At 35.3% G+C, this 17,940-nt stretch overlaps 2 protein-coding genes across 2 annotated transcripts in view; both read left to right on the forward strand.

Moving 5' to 3' along the window:
• FBXO43 (F-box protein 43) overlaps positions 1-5,277 on the forward strand; it is a 49,825-nt gene extending 44,548 nt beyond the window's left edge. The window contains exons 2-5 of the mRNA XM_058175732.1: positions 866-2,361; positions 3,310-3,412; positions 4,446-4,619; positions 5,029-5,277. Coding sequence (XP_058031715.1) covers positions 890-2,361; positions 3,310-3,412; positions 4,446-4,619; positions 5,029-5,277 — 1,998 coding nt within the window. The 5' untranslated portion in view covers positions 866-889. The remainder of the gene's footprint in view (positions 1-865; positions 2,362-3,309; positions 3,413-4,445; positions 4,620-5,028) is intronic.
• Positions 5,278-12,892: 7,615 nt separating this feature from the next.
• RGS22 (regulator of G protein signaling 22) overlaps positions 12,893-17,940 on the forward strand; it is a 106,405-nt gene continuing 101,357 nt past the window's right edge. Inside the window, exons 1-2 of the mRNA XM_058175725.1 lie at positions 12,893-13,041; positions 15,428-15,456. Of these exons, the coding sequence (XP_058031708.1) occupies positions 13,017-13,041; positions 15,428-15,456 (54 nt within the window). The 5' untranslated portion in view covers positions 12,893-13,016. The remainder of the gene's footprint in view (positions 13,042-15,427; positions 15,457-17,940) is intronic.

Consider the following 17,940-nt stretch of genomic DNA (forward strand, 5'->3'; position numbering starts at 1 on the left):
TAAAGCTTCTTTGATACTTTAATAAAAACATTAAGTACAATATTATCATATTAGTTTAAAAGCCAATGAAAGACAGTAGTGGATGATGGCAGTAAAGCCTATACTCTGTTGAATCTACTGACAATGGAGTTCATTTGGACATAACACCTCGGAGATCCCATATGCTCAATCTTAAAGTTCTAGAGATTAAAAAAAAGGAAGGAAATGAAATTATAGCAACTTTACTAAAAAAAACAACAACCAAAAAAAAAAATCTTCAACATGTTCAGTATAGATGCTTTTACATAGAAATGCAACATTTAACTCAAGCATTTTAAAATTATCTTTTTAATTAAAACATTTCTATGCAAATTTTATATAAGCTATTCCAAGGAATAAAACTAACCTGTTAAAATCTAATTTTGCTAAAGCTTGATCTTCAGTTTTTATCAGCTTCCAATTTACTCATGGATACAAATCAGAAATTACCAAGTTATTCCAGAGTTATTAAGGATATGCTAGAAAAATGGATAGAAATTAATAAGCAAAACATAGCATGACACTTTTTTCAATGATAACTAATAATACCAAGTACAGAACACAAATATCTTAATATAATATAAAACAGAAACAAAGTGTGATGACTGAGTTCTTTGGTTAACATATTTCCATGAATATACCAAAAAACATTAAATTCTTAAATAACAGAATAACAGAATTGGACCTTGGAGGTCTTCTGGTCCAACCCCCTGCATAAGCAGGAAATCCTGTACCATTCCTGACAAAAAACCTCTTTTTAAAAGCCTTAAAAGGTAAATAAAATTATAATTATAAATAAAATTATGCTATTGATTTCTAATGTAAAATACTATTTTTTATTTTGCAGAGGTTAATCAGTTCCGAACACAAGATGTCAGAAACCCATTCAATTCTATCTAATATTTTTAAAAGAGGTAGACTGACCTCTCCTGGAAATAGTGCAAGATACTGCAGTTTTAAAGATTCGTGCTCTCCTTCCATATTTCATGACAGTGGATACAATGAATCAATCAAGGACCCAAGTTTTTATTACACTGATGCAGAATGCAAAGATCAACATAATGAAACAGAATATTCTAAATATTTGCATTCTAGTAGCTTGTGCACTTCCGTTTTGTCTCCCATTAAACACAATGCTATTTTATCAGAAGGAAAGGATGCTAATATACCTAGAGACTATTGTGAAACACCCAAAGTTGCGAAAAAAGACTCAACACTCCGCAGAAGGTTACTTGTGTCAAAAGCAGCATCTGTTGGTACATTGGGATGTTCTGAAAAGCAACTATCATCTTCAGCGAATAATACGAAAAAAACATGCTTATCTCATTTCCTTAGCTTCGATGAAAGGATATCAAAGCATGCTTTGGATTCTCCAAAAGAGAAAAGCTATAAACCTTTGGCTACCAGTACGCTAAAAATTGAAGAATCTAATTCTGATTGTCAAAAATTGAGATTTATGTTCTCCCAGCAAAGGACTTCTACAATAGATGATTCAAAACCTAAAGGCAGCTTGTCAGAACCAGGTGGTTTATCACCAATCCAGTCCAAATCTTTTACAATCACTCCTAATGTTTTAACTGATAGTACGCATCTATATTTTAGTAATCAAAGTTCGGGGTTAATCAGAACTTCTCAATCTTCATTATCTACTGTAAGTGATGACAAATTTATCACACCCATCAACAATCTTGTTGAAAGATTTAATCTTAATACATCTGACACAAATACACCCTCTGTTAAAGAAATAAGTGACTTGAGCTTGCTAACTCCTGATACCAGTAGCTATAATTCACTTGGGTCTGATAAATCAGAAGATTCCTTTTCAGATCATGAAGGATCCTTCCAAGAATTACTTCAAAATCGTAATCAATCTTCCAGCAATCTAAATTCTAAAAGAAAAGTAAAAAAACTACAGCGCTCAAGAAGATTATCCACTCTTTCAGAACGTGGGTCACAATCAGAAAAAGAGGAAGATTACCATTCCAGTGCTAATTCAAAACCCAAACAAAAAGATGATTTTATCAATGAAGACAATGAATTAGTTTTTAAAGAAGATGAAAGTAAATACGTGGCTCCAAATTTTGGAAATCTCTCAAAAACCCCGGCTTTGCAAGTCATTCATGAGATCTTTATGCAAACCAGAAATAAAAGAACAGACAAAAAAGATCTACTGAAGAAACTTGATGGTGATAATTTATCTGTGTTAAAATATATTGTTGCTCAACTAATTGGCAAGAAAATGGGAATAGAAAAATTAGATATCTTAACAGAATTAAAAGACAGAGACTTAAAACATATTCTTGCTACAATTTTAGACATCTTGACTGTAGAAAGCTTATGCAGGTAAGAAATATATATTTGCAAGATTGTAAGCATTTGCTGAACTTTTCTATATAAATGTAGCTACATTGAAATCACACAGACTAATAATAAACGTAGCTCTCTGAGTGCGTATGCTCATGTGACCTAACTGCACTGGACAAAATAAACGTGCCCTGATCTGAAAAATCTGCAAAATTTGTAGAAGCTAATAGTACCAACAAAACATTTAGAAAAAAAATTACAAAAATCAAATTTGGTGTAGAATATTTGCTGCTATTGATTAAAAATCAGGTGGAAGGTGAATGGAACAACATCTTTTCAACATCTTGTGGTAATTTTCACTTGTATTCCAACTTTTCTTTTTGCTTTGTGTTATGTAATTCCAGACATGGTAGTACTTTTATTAAATAAGGCTTGGAATTGGACAAATATTTATTATGTATGGAAAAGTATTTTCCATGTGTTTCATGTTAGGCTGAGGAATGAAGTATGTCAACATCATATGTATTAATTGCATATATTAGGAATTGAATATTTAATACTAGCATTTGGTGTAAATTGTTAAAAATGATTAATCTATAAATATTTCAATAATTTGACGAACATATATTGTCTTGATTGTTTTTAATAATAACCTCTAGTGTAGTTCTTTCACTTGTCAGTATATTATATATATTATAGTATATTATTATATTGATAGATTGACCATCATTTGGGTTGTAAATGTTGTACCTTGATGAACTTATCTTTTCTTTTATGTACACTGAGAGCATATGCACCAAGACAAATTCCTTGTGTGTCCAATCACACTTGGCCAATAAAAAAAAATTCTATTCTATTCTATTCTATATTAGGAACACTGTATACTTGAATTATACACACTTATACCTACAGTGTATTAGGAATGAAGCAATCCATTCAATTGTTGCATAATGTTGGAATGGTACTGATAACAAATCTTTTTTTCAGTATGTGGAAAGTAAGCAAAAACTGGCGAGAAATTGTTGTACATGATAAGCATGCAAATCGGAGGCGGAAGTTGTATATAAAACAGCTAAGAGCAGATGCTAAGGTAACTTACAAATTACACAGGTACTTTGGAAAGTGAATTGAAAAGACATGGTTTGAACTTGAAGAAAAAAATAACAACATAAATATATATCATCTCAAGTGCATGTCAGTATACTGCTGAACTGAGTTGGTAGGATGTTGGTAACAATAAATCAGTTTGGAAGTTTATATTATAAATTCTAGTTTGAACAGAACAATATTAGTATTGATAAAACTGGATTTTGGCTGCACCTGTTGCATACTGGCCAGTATTGTTCGTGTTGTTAGCATGTGGCATGAGTATGACTAAAAAAATACCCCTTCTCTATTTTACTAAAAAGAATTATATGAAGGCCTTGATTGATGAAAGCTATATGTATGAATTATGTCAATGGTTATGCCTTGTGTCAACCATATGATTTGATTATATGATTATATGTGTTTTGTTAGATATAATCTAATAAAATTAATCTTAAAATACATATAGTTAAACTCTAACCATGTAAGAAACATCTGTTTTAAAATTATTAAGATGAGGAAGATTTCTATATTTTTCTATTATTTTGATAAATGTATACTTTTACACATTTCTAATTTATTTAATTCTCTGTTAGAAGTGATTTTTTAAAATTGCATTTAAACAGCACTCAATCATAGAATACAACCATAGAAGGTAACCTATCCATTACAGATAGGTTGAATTTGCTTTACATGATGCCCCTGGAACTGGAAGATTGGACAGACAGACATTAACATAGGGCAATGTGAAGCTTAAAAGGTCTCTCTCTCTATCAACTCTGTAATCTAGAACAAACTTCTAAACAGTTGCCATCATGCTGAAATGTATTCAGTTCGGATATTAAATTTGAAGATCCCTACAGTATTGAAACTGAATGAATTAGAAAGTTTTTCATATAATTCTTACCTTATTATAACTTATCAGAAAAACAATATATAGGATCTTTAAATGCATGGTGGACATAAAATGGTAAATTGCAAATTAATTTTGGTTTTTGTAAAAATAAATGATTTGTAGTGTTGGGTCATTTTTAAAGGGATGCCTATTGGACACAGAAAATGCTGCTAGTAAATTTATGGTGACTAGATTTGCACTACGACCAATCCAGGCTCAAGCAAAATCTGTGGTATTACAAATGCACTCATCTTTGACACCAATACAGCATTGCCCTAATCTTCAACTAAGGAGCAAGCCAGAAGCATATATAAAGGTAGGTAACTGCAATTATCTACTTTAGAATAAAACACAAATATAATTCTTTTAATTATATTTATAATATAATATAATTCACCCAATATAATTTGACATGGTCTCTGCTGAATTATGCAAGCAAAAATAAAAAATATTTGTGGATGTTGGAGAACATTATTTAAGTGATGAACATTTATCACTTATTTAATAAACTGAGACTATTGTTATATATTACTGAAAAAAATGATATCTGTTGCCATTAGCTTTGTCTCTTACCCTAATATCTTTTCAAGTATAACGAAGTGTTTTGACTTTTTGTTTAGAAATATATTGAGCATTCTGCTCCTAAAATATATAATGTGAGAATAAATTAGTGGCTCTATGAAAATGCATGCATACAATACCTAAACTCTGTTTTCCTGATATAGGTTGCGCAAACTCTTTTCAGTGATGAAGCTTTAAAACCCTGTCCAAGATGTCGGTGTCCTGCTAAATATCAGTCCTTAAAAAAACGTGGAGTCTGTAGCCGGGAAGATTGTGCTTTTGATTTTTGTGTTTTATGTCTATGTGCCTTCCATGGGTCTAGAGATTGTAGCAGTTTATCTTCTATGCGACAAAGTAAAAAAAATGCTCCTCCAGGAAGTGCAGAAAGCAAGAGAAATTTAAAACGACTCTAAGCTTCTTGGAGTGAAAAGAACCAAGTGTGTCATCCCCTACCCCTAAATTTTCTTTTTTATAAACAGGTAACACTTTTTAATAATTATGTATTTTGAAAGTATTACTTAGATCATGAATCAAGTCAATAATTTAATACTTTGTATCAGTATTCCAAATAGAACTTTTGATACATTTTTGAAAAAAAAATGAAAAAATTTTAAACTCTTGTATTGGTGTTTGCTACTTTGCCAGACACACACATGAGATTTCAATAAAGTACTTTCAACATAATTGAATACGTCTTGCAATCTTGCTTTGGAATTTTAAATTTAGCTTTTGTTATTGTCAAAAAAGAATTACTATAATGATGTGTGTTATATTTTACATTTTAATAGCTATTTCTAAATACCATTTAGAATGATAATGATAATACAACATTTAAGTCATAGGAAGTAGTAATTAATTGAGAAAACTAAGACAGATTATTACATACATGAGAGACCCCAGGAATTACAAGGACTTTAGGCTACACCAGTGCTTCTCAATTATTTTCTGTCATGCCCCCCTAGGAAGAAGAAAACATTTTTCGCGCCCCCCGCGCGACTGTAAATAGTATCATTATTAAAAAAAATGAGGTCAAACGCACCCCCCTTTACGGAGCCTCGTGCCCCCCCTGGGGGGCGCGCCCCACTATTTGAGAAGCACTGGGCTACACTAAGGAGCTGGAGAAGAGCTTCCATAGCATAGAAGTCATATATTTTCAAACATTATGTTCATTCCAAATATTATTATTTACTTTTACGGTATCTACTATTTTAAATGCTATACACAGCAACTCAAAAATAAGTTTATGTTCAGCAAACAGGATACAAAAAGAAAAGCCAGAATAAAAAGAGAAATAAAAAAGAATTTCAGACTCTAGAATCTGAAGTTACACACTCTTGCCAATCATCTGAGCTGAACAGGTGAGCCTCTCTGCCTCTGAGTATAGTTGAGATTGAGATTAAGAGCCTATAGCTTATATTTTCCATTCATCTTCCTCTTATAAGGGCCAGCCCAGTTTGCTTGTTTATTAAACAAATTTATATAGCTGCCCAACTCACACATGGGTGACTCTGGGCAGCCTACAGTTGGAATTGTTCTTCCATGATAAGAGCCTTCTCTCACTCTACTGGGTTTCTCTAGAAAGAAAGCATCAGCAGAACTCTGCTAAAGGTTTCATATATATTTAATATATACAGTATTTCAAATGCTTGAGGAAACTTCAAAAGTTTATATAGTTAAGTGGTACCTTGGCACTCATCGTTAAGTGGTTCCAGAAGATGCAATGAGTACCAAACAATTTTTTCCCATAAGGAATAATGTAGTGAGTCACAAGGTAGTTGTCACTGACAAGTTCTAGCTTGTGCATCAAGTACCAAACAAACAATAATACTGGGACAAAATGTTTGCATCTAAGTGCATTGAGTACCAAATTCGATGAGTTTCAAAGCAACTGAGTACCAAGGTACCACTGTATTTCTAATTACAAAAAAACTACCAAAAAAACCCCCAAAAACCAAGCATTCTAATTTTTCCTCAGGAATGGAGCATATAGGCTGGATTAATATAGCCATTTCTTAGCTGCTTTAACATCCATAGTAGGGACCATACACTAAGTATTTTAATTGGTTTTAATTTTTGTTTTATGATATATGGTATGTTGCCCAGAGTCATTTGTTGAGATCTTATCAGACTGTACTAAAACAGTTTGTCATTGAATGTGTTATAATCATTGTCTTAAAATGTGAATATTAAACTATAATACATTCTGATACAAAATTAACTAAATATAGTACTTGATTTATCATGTCTGTGACTGCCCAAAATCAGCAATTTGGAGGGAGGAGGGAATGAGTTGGCCGTGGAGCTAAAGCTGTTTATAGTGATAATACCTTCTCTGTGATTGCTGGAGAAGGAACAAAATCTTAAACCTCACAACAGAAGGCTTTCCTTGTGATTTTGTCAGCCCAATATTCCAACATAAATTGCTCAGAAATGAATGCATAGGATTTATCTTTGCATAGTCATGAAACAGGGATTCAGTTTGAGTTATTGAGAGCATGGTAATGAATGTTACAAGGCTTCAGTTTTTAATGGGTTCTTCTGGCAACACCAATGTGTCAAGTGAACTGAAAAATGTGATATAATTTGTGGGATGATTTGCCAAATTTACATTTGGGTAATGGCTGGCATGTGCCAATGGTGTTTTTGTAATGCTATCTGCCTTGTTCAAGCAGTGGAGAGACAGATGCTTGTGTTGTAAATATGTAACATCTCATGGGCTCAGCCAACTTTTACTAGGTTCAAACTATATGCTTTTTTATGCCAGATAAGCATTCCAAGGGATATATGTACAAAACATGGTTGGCTTGGTTTTAATCTTCAGATTTGTTGTTGTTGCATTATGTGTTCTACATGCCCTAAATTAACTCAGCATATTGTTCAAGCTAAATCATAAACATATGTCAGTAATTTTTAATGAAACTTCTTAATATAAATTTGACCCCAGTCTATTTCCATTAATGCTAACTTGCCCAATTGTTGTGTCTATAAAGTCACCATATTTCAAATGACAAGATGGACTATATAGACCTAACAAAACAAAGCACAATATTTAATCCAAAAACTGCTTTGCTATTTGTATTTTTATCCATGTATTATTCACCTTCTAGATCATGCTAACAATCTCATAAACCATATATGGATGTAGAAGTACCCATGACTTAGCGATAGGGCATTGCATGCTGAAGTTGTTAGTTTTAATTTGACTGACAATTCAGTTGTTAAATAAAAGGGTTGCTAAGTGAAAAATCCGAACCATGTTTGCAATTTTACCCAGGATAGTGTGTATTAACTGTCTGTGATAGTGAACATGTGGCTGAGAGAGATGCTGTGAAGTTTATAAATGTGGGCGCTGGTCACAAAGCTATTTTTTCATCACTGTTATAACTGGGATTGGTTGCTAAATGATGCAGTTGCTACCCTACCTTTGACTCCTATCAACAATGTGATTGCAATATTCTGGATTAGTTGCAGCTTGGATAGTTTAAGTGGCCCATAAAGAGCTAAAATGGTCCATTCCATATACAACTAAGCTCTGCTTCATTAAGACCTCTTCATCAAGACCTTTTTCCCATTGGAAATTACCCAGAATGGCTGCATTTGGCATATTGAGCTGAGATATACAAATTCATTCCAGGCCATAGCTGAAATCTCAGCATTCAGGGTGAGGACAATCCAAGAGGACACCTAGAATGCATATCTGAATCTTCATGTGATTCTATGCTGTAAAAGCTGAATCTTGAGTTCCTAATCTGCCTGATTGACAACTGGAGGATCTCTGTTTTATCTACAATTAAACTTCAATTTGTTTGCCCTCCCATAAACAAGCTGGACACATGCAACAATCAAATTAATAACAAATGCCATAAATATGGGATAAGGAGGACAAGCCAAATAAAGAATCCCTTCCAAAAAGGTTTTGTCACAGCATGGAAATATCTTGGTTCCAGTTGCTTGTGCTTTTCCATGGCTAGAATGAAATTAATTATAACCGAATCCATGCCATATGAATTCAAGTGATATAAACCAGACAACAAAACACCCACACTCTCCCTCTTAAGTACTTTAAGCTGCTGCCAGAAGATCTTGTGAGAAACTGAGGGCATTTTTTCATTGTTGAATTTGGATCTTCAGGGAAGCCTGTGCTGAGAGGCATGTAGGAGGATTTGCAATAAATAGGCTCAGAGAACCAAATATCTTTTACTCCCCTGATGTTTGATATCTGACACTCTACAGCACAGCCCTGTGGGTTTCTCTTTTGAGATATGCTGGATTTCACCAGTAGGGGACATCAAAGATTCATTTTCAGAAATATACCTATTTTTAATCTTGTACTAAGGTCTATTCATGGCAATTGTAAACTCAGCATCATAGATTCATATTCCAGTTCTTCCTGCCAACTATATTCAGTGTGTATTTAATATTTAAAATATGTTTTCTTTGGCTATCAGTTACAACTTACTGCTCAGAGAAGTCTTGGTTTATTTCAATGAGATCATGTAAAGACCTGAAAGCAAGAGGATGGAAGTTGGATGTTTAAGAGTAGATTGACCTTGGTCTCTGCAACTGCCAAACATCTGTCTGAAACAAAAGGACCAGCATATATAGAAGGGCATTTGTTAGATATAAAAATATTCAACCAGGACTCTGTTCTTGGCTTGTTTGTGTTATGATCCTGGGAAGACTAGGATGGCTTAATCAGGGATATTTCTACTTTAGTTTTCAGAACTCCATGAATCATGTCCCTGAATTAGTGGTTGTTCTTCTCCAAGTAGTTCTTTACATACATGTATACATACATACACATACACATCACATACACATACACATACACATGGGTTTTCTCCCGCGTAAAATTGGAAGTGTCTTGGCGACGTTTCGACGAAGTCTCATTCGTCATCTTCAGGCTTCAGCTTCGAAGCTGAAGCCTGAAGATGACGAATGAGACTTCATCGAAACGTCGCCAAGACACTTCCAATTTTATGCGGGAGAAAACCTGAATAACCAAAGATCTACATACAAACACCCGCGAAAACCTCAGAAAACAAATATATATATATATGGTATATGTATGCAGGTTTTGGTATGTTTGGGTCTTTTCCCCATGTAAGATTGGAAGTAGTTAGGCAACGTTTCGATGAGATCTCACTTATCATCTTCAGGCTTTGGCCCGGACATACCAATATATATTCAATAATTTTATTAAATGTTACAATTATGTTACAATGCAGATAAAAACTAATAAAAGAAAAAAAGTGCTAAAAGAAAAGAATAGAAAAAATAGAAAAGAAACAACAAGAATATAGTAAAGAAAAAGAAAATAAATATTTAAAGAAGTAATTTCCCCTTCATCACAATTATAAGCAATTTTAGTAATTTATCATGTTCTCCTAAAATACAACAAATGTTCTCTTTCCCCCATAACTTATCTCTTATCTATAAACAAATCCATAAAACATTGTTATTTCAGTCCTAAACAGTAGAAGTCCATTAAGGTTTAGCAGAGATAGCAACACATCTTTTTTTAACCATGGTCGAATAAACCAACTTTATAGTCCTTTACTTTTAACAATCTTAATCTTTAATCCCTTCAAATGTCCTGGAATTTGATTTCTTTTCCTTTTTTCTTTGTCACTTCTCACAAATGTCTTCAAAACTTTAACAAAACTAAATTAATATAGTCACTCTTCTGGCTTGTTATTTATATGTTTTTTACAGGTAATTATTAAGACATTCGCAGGTTTCATTTGTATATTCAATATATCCTCTTTTCCCAAATCATTCTTTTAGCCTATAATTTGTAAATCCACATTCAAATCAATTTCAGTGTTGTCTGGTAGAACCTCATCCTCTTACATAATATCATTTACACAGTCCGACTATATTAGCAGACATTTTTAAAATTAATTTTTGAGTCCATTGTTCACAAATATCTTTCAACATATCCAGTGTAAATATTTTGCTCCATTCTATGTTAGCAAATTGAGTTTAAGTACGTTTGCTTTAATTTTAATCTTTAGTTTCTTCCTGTTTCCTCTGATGTCCAACTTTGAAAGTGTTGTTGTTGTTATTATTATTATTATTATTATTATTATTATTATTATTATTATTATTATTATTATTTATTCGATTTTTATACCGCCCTTCTCCCGAAGGACTCAGGGCGGTGTACAGCCAAAATAAAACAAACAATACAATATACAATTAAAACCCGAATTAAAAAACTTATTACACCATTGGCCTAAGACTTTAAAACATATAAAATTAAAAAACCCATTAAAATTCATAATAAAAATTTAAAAAACCCAATAAAAACCCAATAAAATTTAAGCCAGCCCCGCGCGAATATATAGATGTGTTTTCAATTCGCGGCGAAAGGTCCGAAGGTCAGGTATTTGGCGTAAACCAGGGGGACGTTCGTTCCAGAGGGTAGGAGCCCCCACAGAGAAGGATCTTCCCCTGGGGGCCGCCAGCCGACATTGTTATCCTATCATTTTTCTCAGAATTCAAAACAACAACCATTTAGAAGGAATCTTACCAATAATTTCAAAATCTTCTTTCAAATTGATATGGATCCTCCTTTCTAACTTTCTAAAAACAAAACTATGCTCATCCTTTTTTGATTTATTCCCCGCAAAAATATTTTTCTAAGTCCTTAAAATCATACTTAAAACTTTATCCCTCCAATGTCTATATATGTACACATCATATGATATATATTTCATAACATATAATGATATACTCATTTTATGTTCTAACTCATAATGAGAAGCACAACCTCTTTACTACTGAAGATAATACATTGCATAACTAGCAATCATTTCTAGCTTTTTCTACCTGAATTGGCCCAATCTTCTTTTAAAATTACCAAAACCTTTCTCATTCTGTCATTATCCACCAAAAATCGCCATAGGACCAAATGATGTAGAGTAGAGTAGAGTAGAGTAGAGTAGAGTAGAATAGAATAGAATAGAATAGAATAGAATTTTTTATTGGCCAAGTGTGATTGGACACACAAGGAATTTGTCTTGGAACCTAAATAATCAACCTCAGACCGAAAAATCTGAAACTTTTAACTTGATCTTTGGAAAAATGAACTAATGACAGACCAATGATATAGAACTTTAAATGAGAAATAATTAAAATATCTGAAGACAAACAATTCATTCGTAGAATGGAAGTGTGTGACCGGCCCAAACGGTAGCCATTCGTCTGAACCCCCGGGACTAACCCAAAAAGTTGTTGCTAAACATTGGTAGGAACGAGCCTTGCCAGATAAAACGCAGATAAGAATTCCACACAGTATAATCGTCACCAAGGCAGCCGCATTAGCTATTGCCAAATGCATCACAATAGAAATGGTATATGTTGAAAATAAGATTCATAGGTTTCACTTCCCCTTTGATCAGACTATCCAAATTGCACCTGGTGGGAACTATAAACACCTTTTTTATTACTTTCTCCATCCGATGGCCAGACCAGCCTTTAAGACTCTCCGAGATTCCGGAGAAACGAGCGGGCGGGGAGGGGGTGCGCAAATTTTTAAAAGTGCACCGGTCACTGGTCAATGGGGAGGGGGGGGCGGTGGGAGGGGGGGAAAGAGCGGGCATCAACTTTGCCCGGCAGGGCGAAAGCAAAATTGCTCGCCCGAGAAAGCCGGGACGGAAGGCTGGCATAAGCCGCCTCTTCCGTCCTTTTTTTGCTTCTCCAATAAACTATCAGCGGGGAGAAGTTCTCTCGATTGTTTCAGGTTGGCGATTCTCTTTTCTCTCTGCCTCGTTTCCTCCGGCTGGAGAAAAGCCGCTGCTCTGCCCGCTCCCGACCAATGTTCGTGCCTTGTTGGGGGTCAACGACTGCCCTCGTCTCCCTCCCGCATTGTCACCCGCAGCTCCATAGCAACCCAGCTCCGCTGTGAGACCACACAAACCAGGCTGAGCGCCAAGCGCAAACTCTTGGCAAGCCCTTTGAGCTCAAAATTCGGCTTGAAGTTCGCCGCAGGCAGCCTCTTCAACGGCCCCAGCGGAGGAGTGTTGTTCTTTCCGCTTTCCACCCTCCCTGCGCTCGCCGGAGAAGAATGAGGCTTTAAACTCAACTCGGGGACGTGGGCGGGGGGAAACAACAGGGCTTCTGCAGAGCCTGGGCGCGCGTCTGCACCATGCGAGAGAAGAGGCTCACCACCGGTAGGTGCCAGAACTGAGAGCCTGCCCGGGGCTTGCTCGTCGTGATCCGGAAAGGGTGGGAAAAAAACGGACCCTGGGAAAAGCCAGTTCACCCTCCCACACACACACACATTTCTCCCAGCGTTTTCCCACTGTTCTAAGGCAGGGGTCTCCAACCTTGGCAACTTTTAAGCCTGGCGGACTTCAACTCCCAGAATTCCCAAGCCAGGCTTAAAGTTGCCGAGGTTGCAGACCCCTGTTCTGAGGAAAGGCACGATTAGAAATGAGAGTAGTCAAAAATATTTTTCGGACAACATGAAACGTTGGTGGACAGTGAAAACACAGAAGTCCTGATCTGCTTTTCCTCAAGCACCGCTCAGATTAATTTTGGGAGTTTCTTCAGTGGTGAAATCCAATTTTTTTTACTACCGGTTCTGTGGGCGTGGCTTGGTGGAAGGATACTGCAAAATCTCCATTTCCCCCTCCACATTCCAGGGGAATGGTGTTGCAAAATCTCCATTCCTACCCCACTCTGTGGCCAGCCAGAGGTGGTATTTGCCAGTTCTCTAAATCAAAATTTCCACTACCGGTTCTCCAAACTACTCAAAATTTCCGCTAACGGTTCTCAAAACCTGTCAGAACCTGCTGGATTTCACCGCTGGGTTTCCTTCTTTGCAATTCCTGTGTAAAATTAAAACTGACACCTCCCCCCACCCCCACAAACCATAGCCTGGCTAGGTGGCTCAGTGGCTGAGACGCTGAGCTTCTCGATGGAAAAGGTCAGCATTTCGGTGGTTCGAATCCCTAGTATGCGTCTACTGAGTGAGCAGGGGGTTGGACTAGATGACCTCCGAGGTCCCTTCCAACTGTTACTGTTAACATTCCGGTTTTCATGAATAATATTTCCAAATGGTAAAGTCTCCAATGAGTTGTGCTTGATCAAGCAGTTTTCTTAGCAGCTCTTAAAGTTTGCCATTGGCTTTTTCCAAGAAGATTTTTTCTCCCCCAAGCCTTTCAGCCCTGGGATCTTGTGCTGGTCTTCCACTGAAGTACTTAACACTGCTCAGCTTTGTCAGGGTCAGTTAAGATTGGCTAGTGATGACCCAGTGTTGGCAAACCGTTGTATAAATGCAGAATTGGGTTCACAGCAAAAGGTCCTAATGAAACAAAACAATGCAATCTAAGTAAGAATGAAGTAGCTCTCATTTCATTGAAATAAATGAAACTTTAACTCTGGTTTATTTTGAGTTGGGCTGTTGCACTCACATTAAATACTTTTTAACATAAATATTCCATTTTTATAAATGGGATTTGGTTTCCATGCTATATATATATGGAACATTGAACAGGAAAGACTCATGACACGGTCCCCATATCCGTGTCCTAGGGACCAAAGTGAGGAATCTGCTTTTTATCATTCCTGCTTTTTTCACATTAGCTATGTTGACTATAAAGAATTGTTCAGCAACATACAGAAAGCAGCAGATGATACCCCATCGCCAACCAAAGGTTTCTAGATCCAAGTTCGTTGTTTTTCTCTTCTGAAACATTTAACTCTCAGAAGTAATTCTGACATTTGCTTAGAAATTTAACTGAATGAACTCAAAATCTATTACTCTTCAGTGAAAGCTAATTCAGCAAGCCATGATGAATGTTCATGGACACTTCATTCTGAAACACCAATTTAATCTGACGCAATGGTCATTTCTCTGACAAAACTAGAATTTAGAAAATGAGATGTTTTAAAAATATTAGAACTTATTATATAGGATTGCCAACAGACTCAGAGAAATAATCAGAATTGTTCTTGCTCTTCTTTCTACATATTTTAAAACTTATCATAAGGTTTAAAATATGTAGAAATTGATAGATGAAATGTTTTATCAACCTAATAATAACTTGCTAAGAACTGCCCAACAAGCTTTTTATGCAGGAAAGGAACCATTTAAAAATTGGCTTTCTTCTTGCTTAATGGCAAACATATACATTCTAAACATGTTGAAAATATCCTATATGTTGGCATGAATATTTTAAAATGAATAGACACCATAAAGAGATCTGTCTCCCAAAATTCTTCACTATTTTACTTGCTTGCATTTAACAAGCAAGTAAAACAGTATTTTTACAAGGAAGGAACTATCTGTGTGTATGATTTATTTGCTTATTGCTGTTTCTAGTTGTGTGAACAGGAACTTATGATCAGTGTATTGATCTTGGGGGTGGGGGCTTATGATTACTGTATAGCTATTCTTTTACTGATAACTGATTTTGCCATAACTGATAATTGGCTACTAATAAAACAATCAAGAATTTATTTGTCTAAATAACTTTAATAACTTCATAATTGGTCCAGATACCTTTCATTAGTAGATATACATTATTAATACTGTTTTTGTTTATGTTTCAGTGCCTCCCTGCATAAGAGAGAATGAATTTGTAAGTAAACTGTTTTTCCTGTCTCATTGCAAATTGTTGAAAATAGTAATTCTAGTATTTGACAGATTTTCAGATAGAGCAGCTGTGCTGATCCAGCATAACTGACATTTAAATCTTCCCTGCCCTTAATTATCCAGTCAGTTACAATAACCAATCCCTAGTAACTGCATTTTTTTGCAGAGATAAGAGTCTTAAATGTGATGTGATCTTGACTCTATCACTCTGTTTATGTAACCATGTTATTGTGCAACCATGTTATTGGTGGCAGAACTTAAACATTTTGAATCAGAAATAAGTTCCACTTAATCAAATGCTTTTCATTCCATAGTAACCATGAATATTTTCGAAGACAGACGTACTAAATAATTTGAAAAAGAATGCTATGGGAGCATTAATTAATTTCCCGCCAAAATCTTTCCTCTTACTTCAAACATTCTTTGCAGGAGGAGTGAGAAACATGGATCATTGATTCTCAATCTTGACAACTTTAAGATGTGCGGACTTTAACTCTCAGAAGTCCCAATCCAGTAGACTGGCTGGAGAATTCTGGGAAGTGGTGCACACGTTAAAGATGTCAAGATTGAGAAACATTGATATACAACCTCTTCTTCTACAGTTAAATTGCAGGACAAGGCAGGGAACCATCATCAACTATCTCTTCTTGCCTGAATGACCATTTTCCATCTGCACCTTTGCAATTCTTTCACAAATTCGGATAGAGGAAGAATAGGGAGGGCAAAGTTGGGCCTTTAAAGAAAGGAATAACTTCAGAGAGAGGAACGTGGCTTTCCTTCCCTAAAGGTCTAATCCTTTTCATAGTTCAGCCTGCCAGATGCTCTAAAACTTCTGTTTAGAAGTCAGATTAAACAGGAAGTTATAAACAAAACAGGAAAGAATTAACTGCATTGATATCTCAGGCTCTTTCCCCCATTAAGCAGTGGATAGTGCTCGCTGCCCATTGCTGGGTCAATAAAAAACTTTACAAGTATAAAACCAGTGCTGATCCATAAACTTGTACTACCTCACTTGTGTTCCCTGTCCCTGCAAGTCACTGGATTAGCCTTCAAGGTACAAAGCTTAACAGGTATGACACAATTTGAGGCTACTCTCAGAATACGAGGAAAAGCTCTGTTTTAATAACAGTACAACTTAGGCCACCTTGAACCCAGCTCATTTTGAGGACAGAGAAAGGGACCCAGCAGAAAGATAAAGATGGTTTGATGCAGATAGGGACATCATTTTGGTGAAGCCAAAAGTGCTTTTTCAAAAGGCAACTGGACTTTGTTTTTTCTTCAAAGACATTTCGCTTCTCATCCAAGACGTTTCTTCAGCTCTGACTGAAGTCTGGTCAGACCTGAAGAAGCTTCTTGGATGAGAAGTCTAACGTCTTCAAATGTCTTAAAAGAAAAAAACAAAGTCCGGTTGCCTTTTGAAAAGGCACTTTTGGGACAACCATGACTTGGATGACTAAGAATCTCCAGATATTTTGGTGAAATGCACCAATTGAAACTGCCCCATCACCTCATCCCCATCCAAGAATCTACTTCTTTTTGCTCTGACAAAGAAGCAAAATAGGACAAAATAATTTGACCCTATTTCTAGATCAACCTTAGTTCAGTTTGGCTCTGCCTAAGGGAGGCAATCTGGAATCGAAGAAAAATGTGCTGAATTGTCAAAGTAGGTGAATTACTTGATGATAAATCAGCACACAACTTTCTGGCAGAGGTTTGCGTTCTAGCTGGCAGCCAAGTTAAGATTTATACATGATTATCAGGATACTAAGGGCGAGAAAATCAATTTTGTGGAATAAATATCTTTGTTACTATACAATATCATCCATCCCTTACAAGGAGTTAAGAACAAGACAAGGCTTAATATATTTTACATATAATTTTAAACATAAAAGTGGAAAGTTTTAGGCAGTAGTATTGTTGTAGTATCATAGGTTCACAGAAATGTTGTTGTCATTATCTGAAGTTAAAATATATTCCTTCTTTTATCTGTTCCAGTAAGTTAAAAATATATCAACAATTTTACTTAAACCAATAGTGCTTCTTCTAAGAGCAGCTAGATCGTTATATACAAAATAGTAGGGAAACAGAAATATTAAAGAAATAAGTGCTTCTTTAAAATATTTGGGACAACAAACTGCTCTACTAAATTTAATAGTGTTCAAGGAAGCACAAGAATATTGAAAAAGTAAGAAGTTCAATTATAGTGCAACATGTAGCCACATAAACAGATAGAGAATTACAGCCTAAGATTTATATGCACAAAGAGATTACAGATAATCCTTGGCTTATGTCACAATTGAGTCCAAAATTTCTGTTGCTAAGCAAGACAATTGTTAAATGACATTGTGACCTTTCTTGCAACAGTTGTTAAGTGAATTCCGTTCTTAAATCAGTAAAATGGTTGTTAAGTGAATCTGGATTCCCCATTGACTTCACTTGTCAGAAGTTTGCAAAAGGTGATCATGTGACC

Source organism: Ahaetulla prasina, chromosome 3 (assembly GCF_028640845.1).
Source record: "Ahaetulla prasina isolate Xishuangbanna chromosome 3, ASM2864084v1, whole genome shotgun sequence".
Taxonomy (NCBI): Eukaryota; Metazoa; Chordata; class Lepidosauria; order Squamata; family Colubridae; genus Ahaetulla; species Ahaetulla prasina.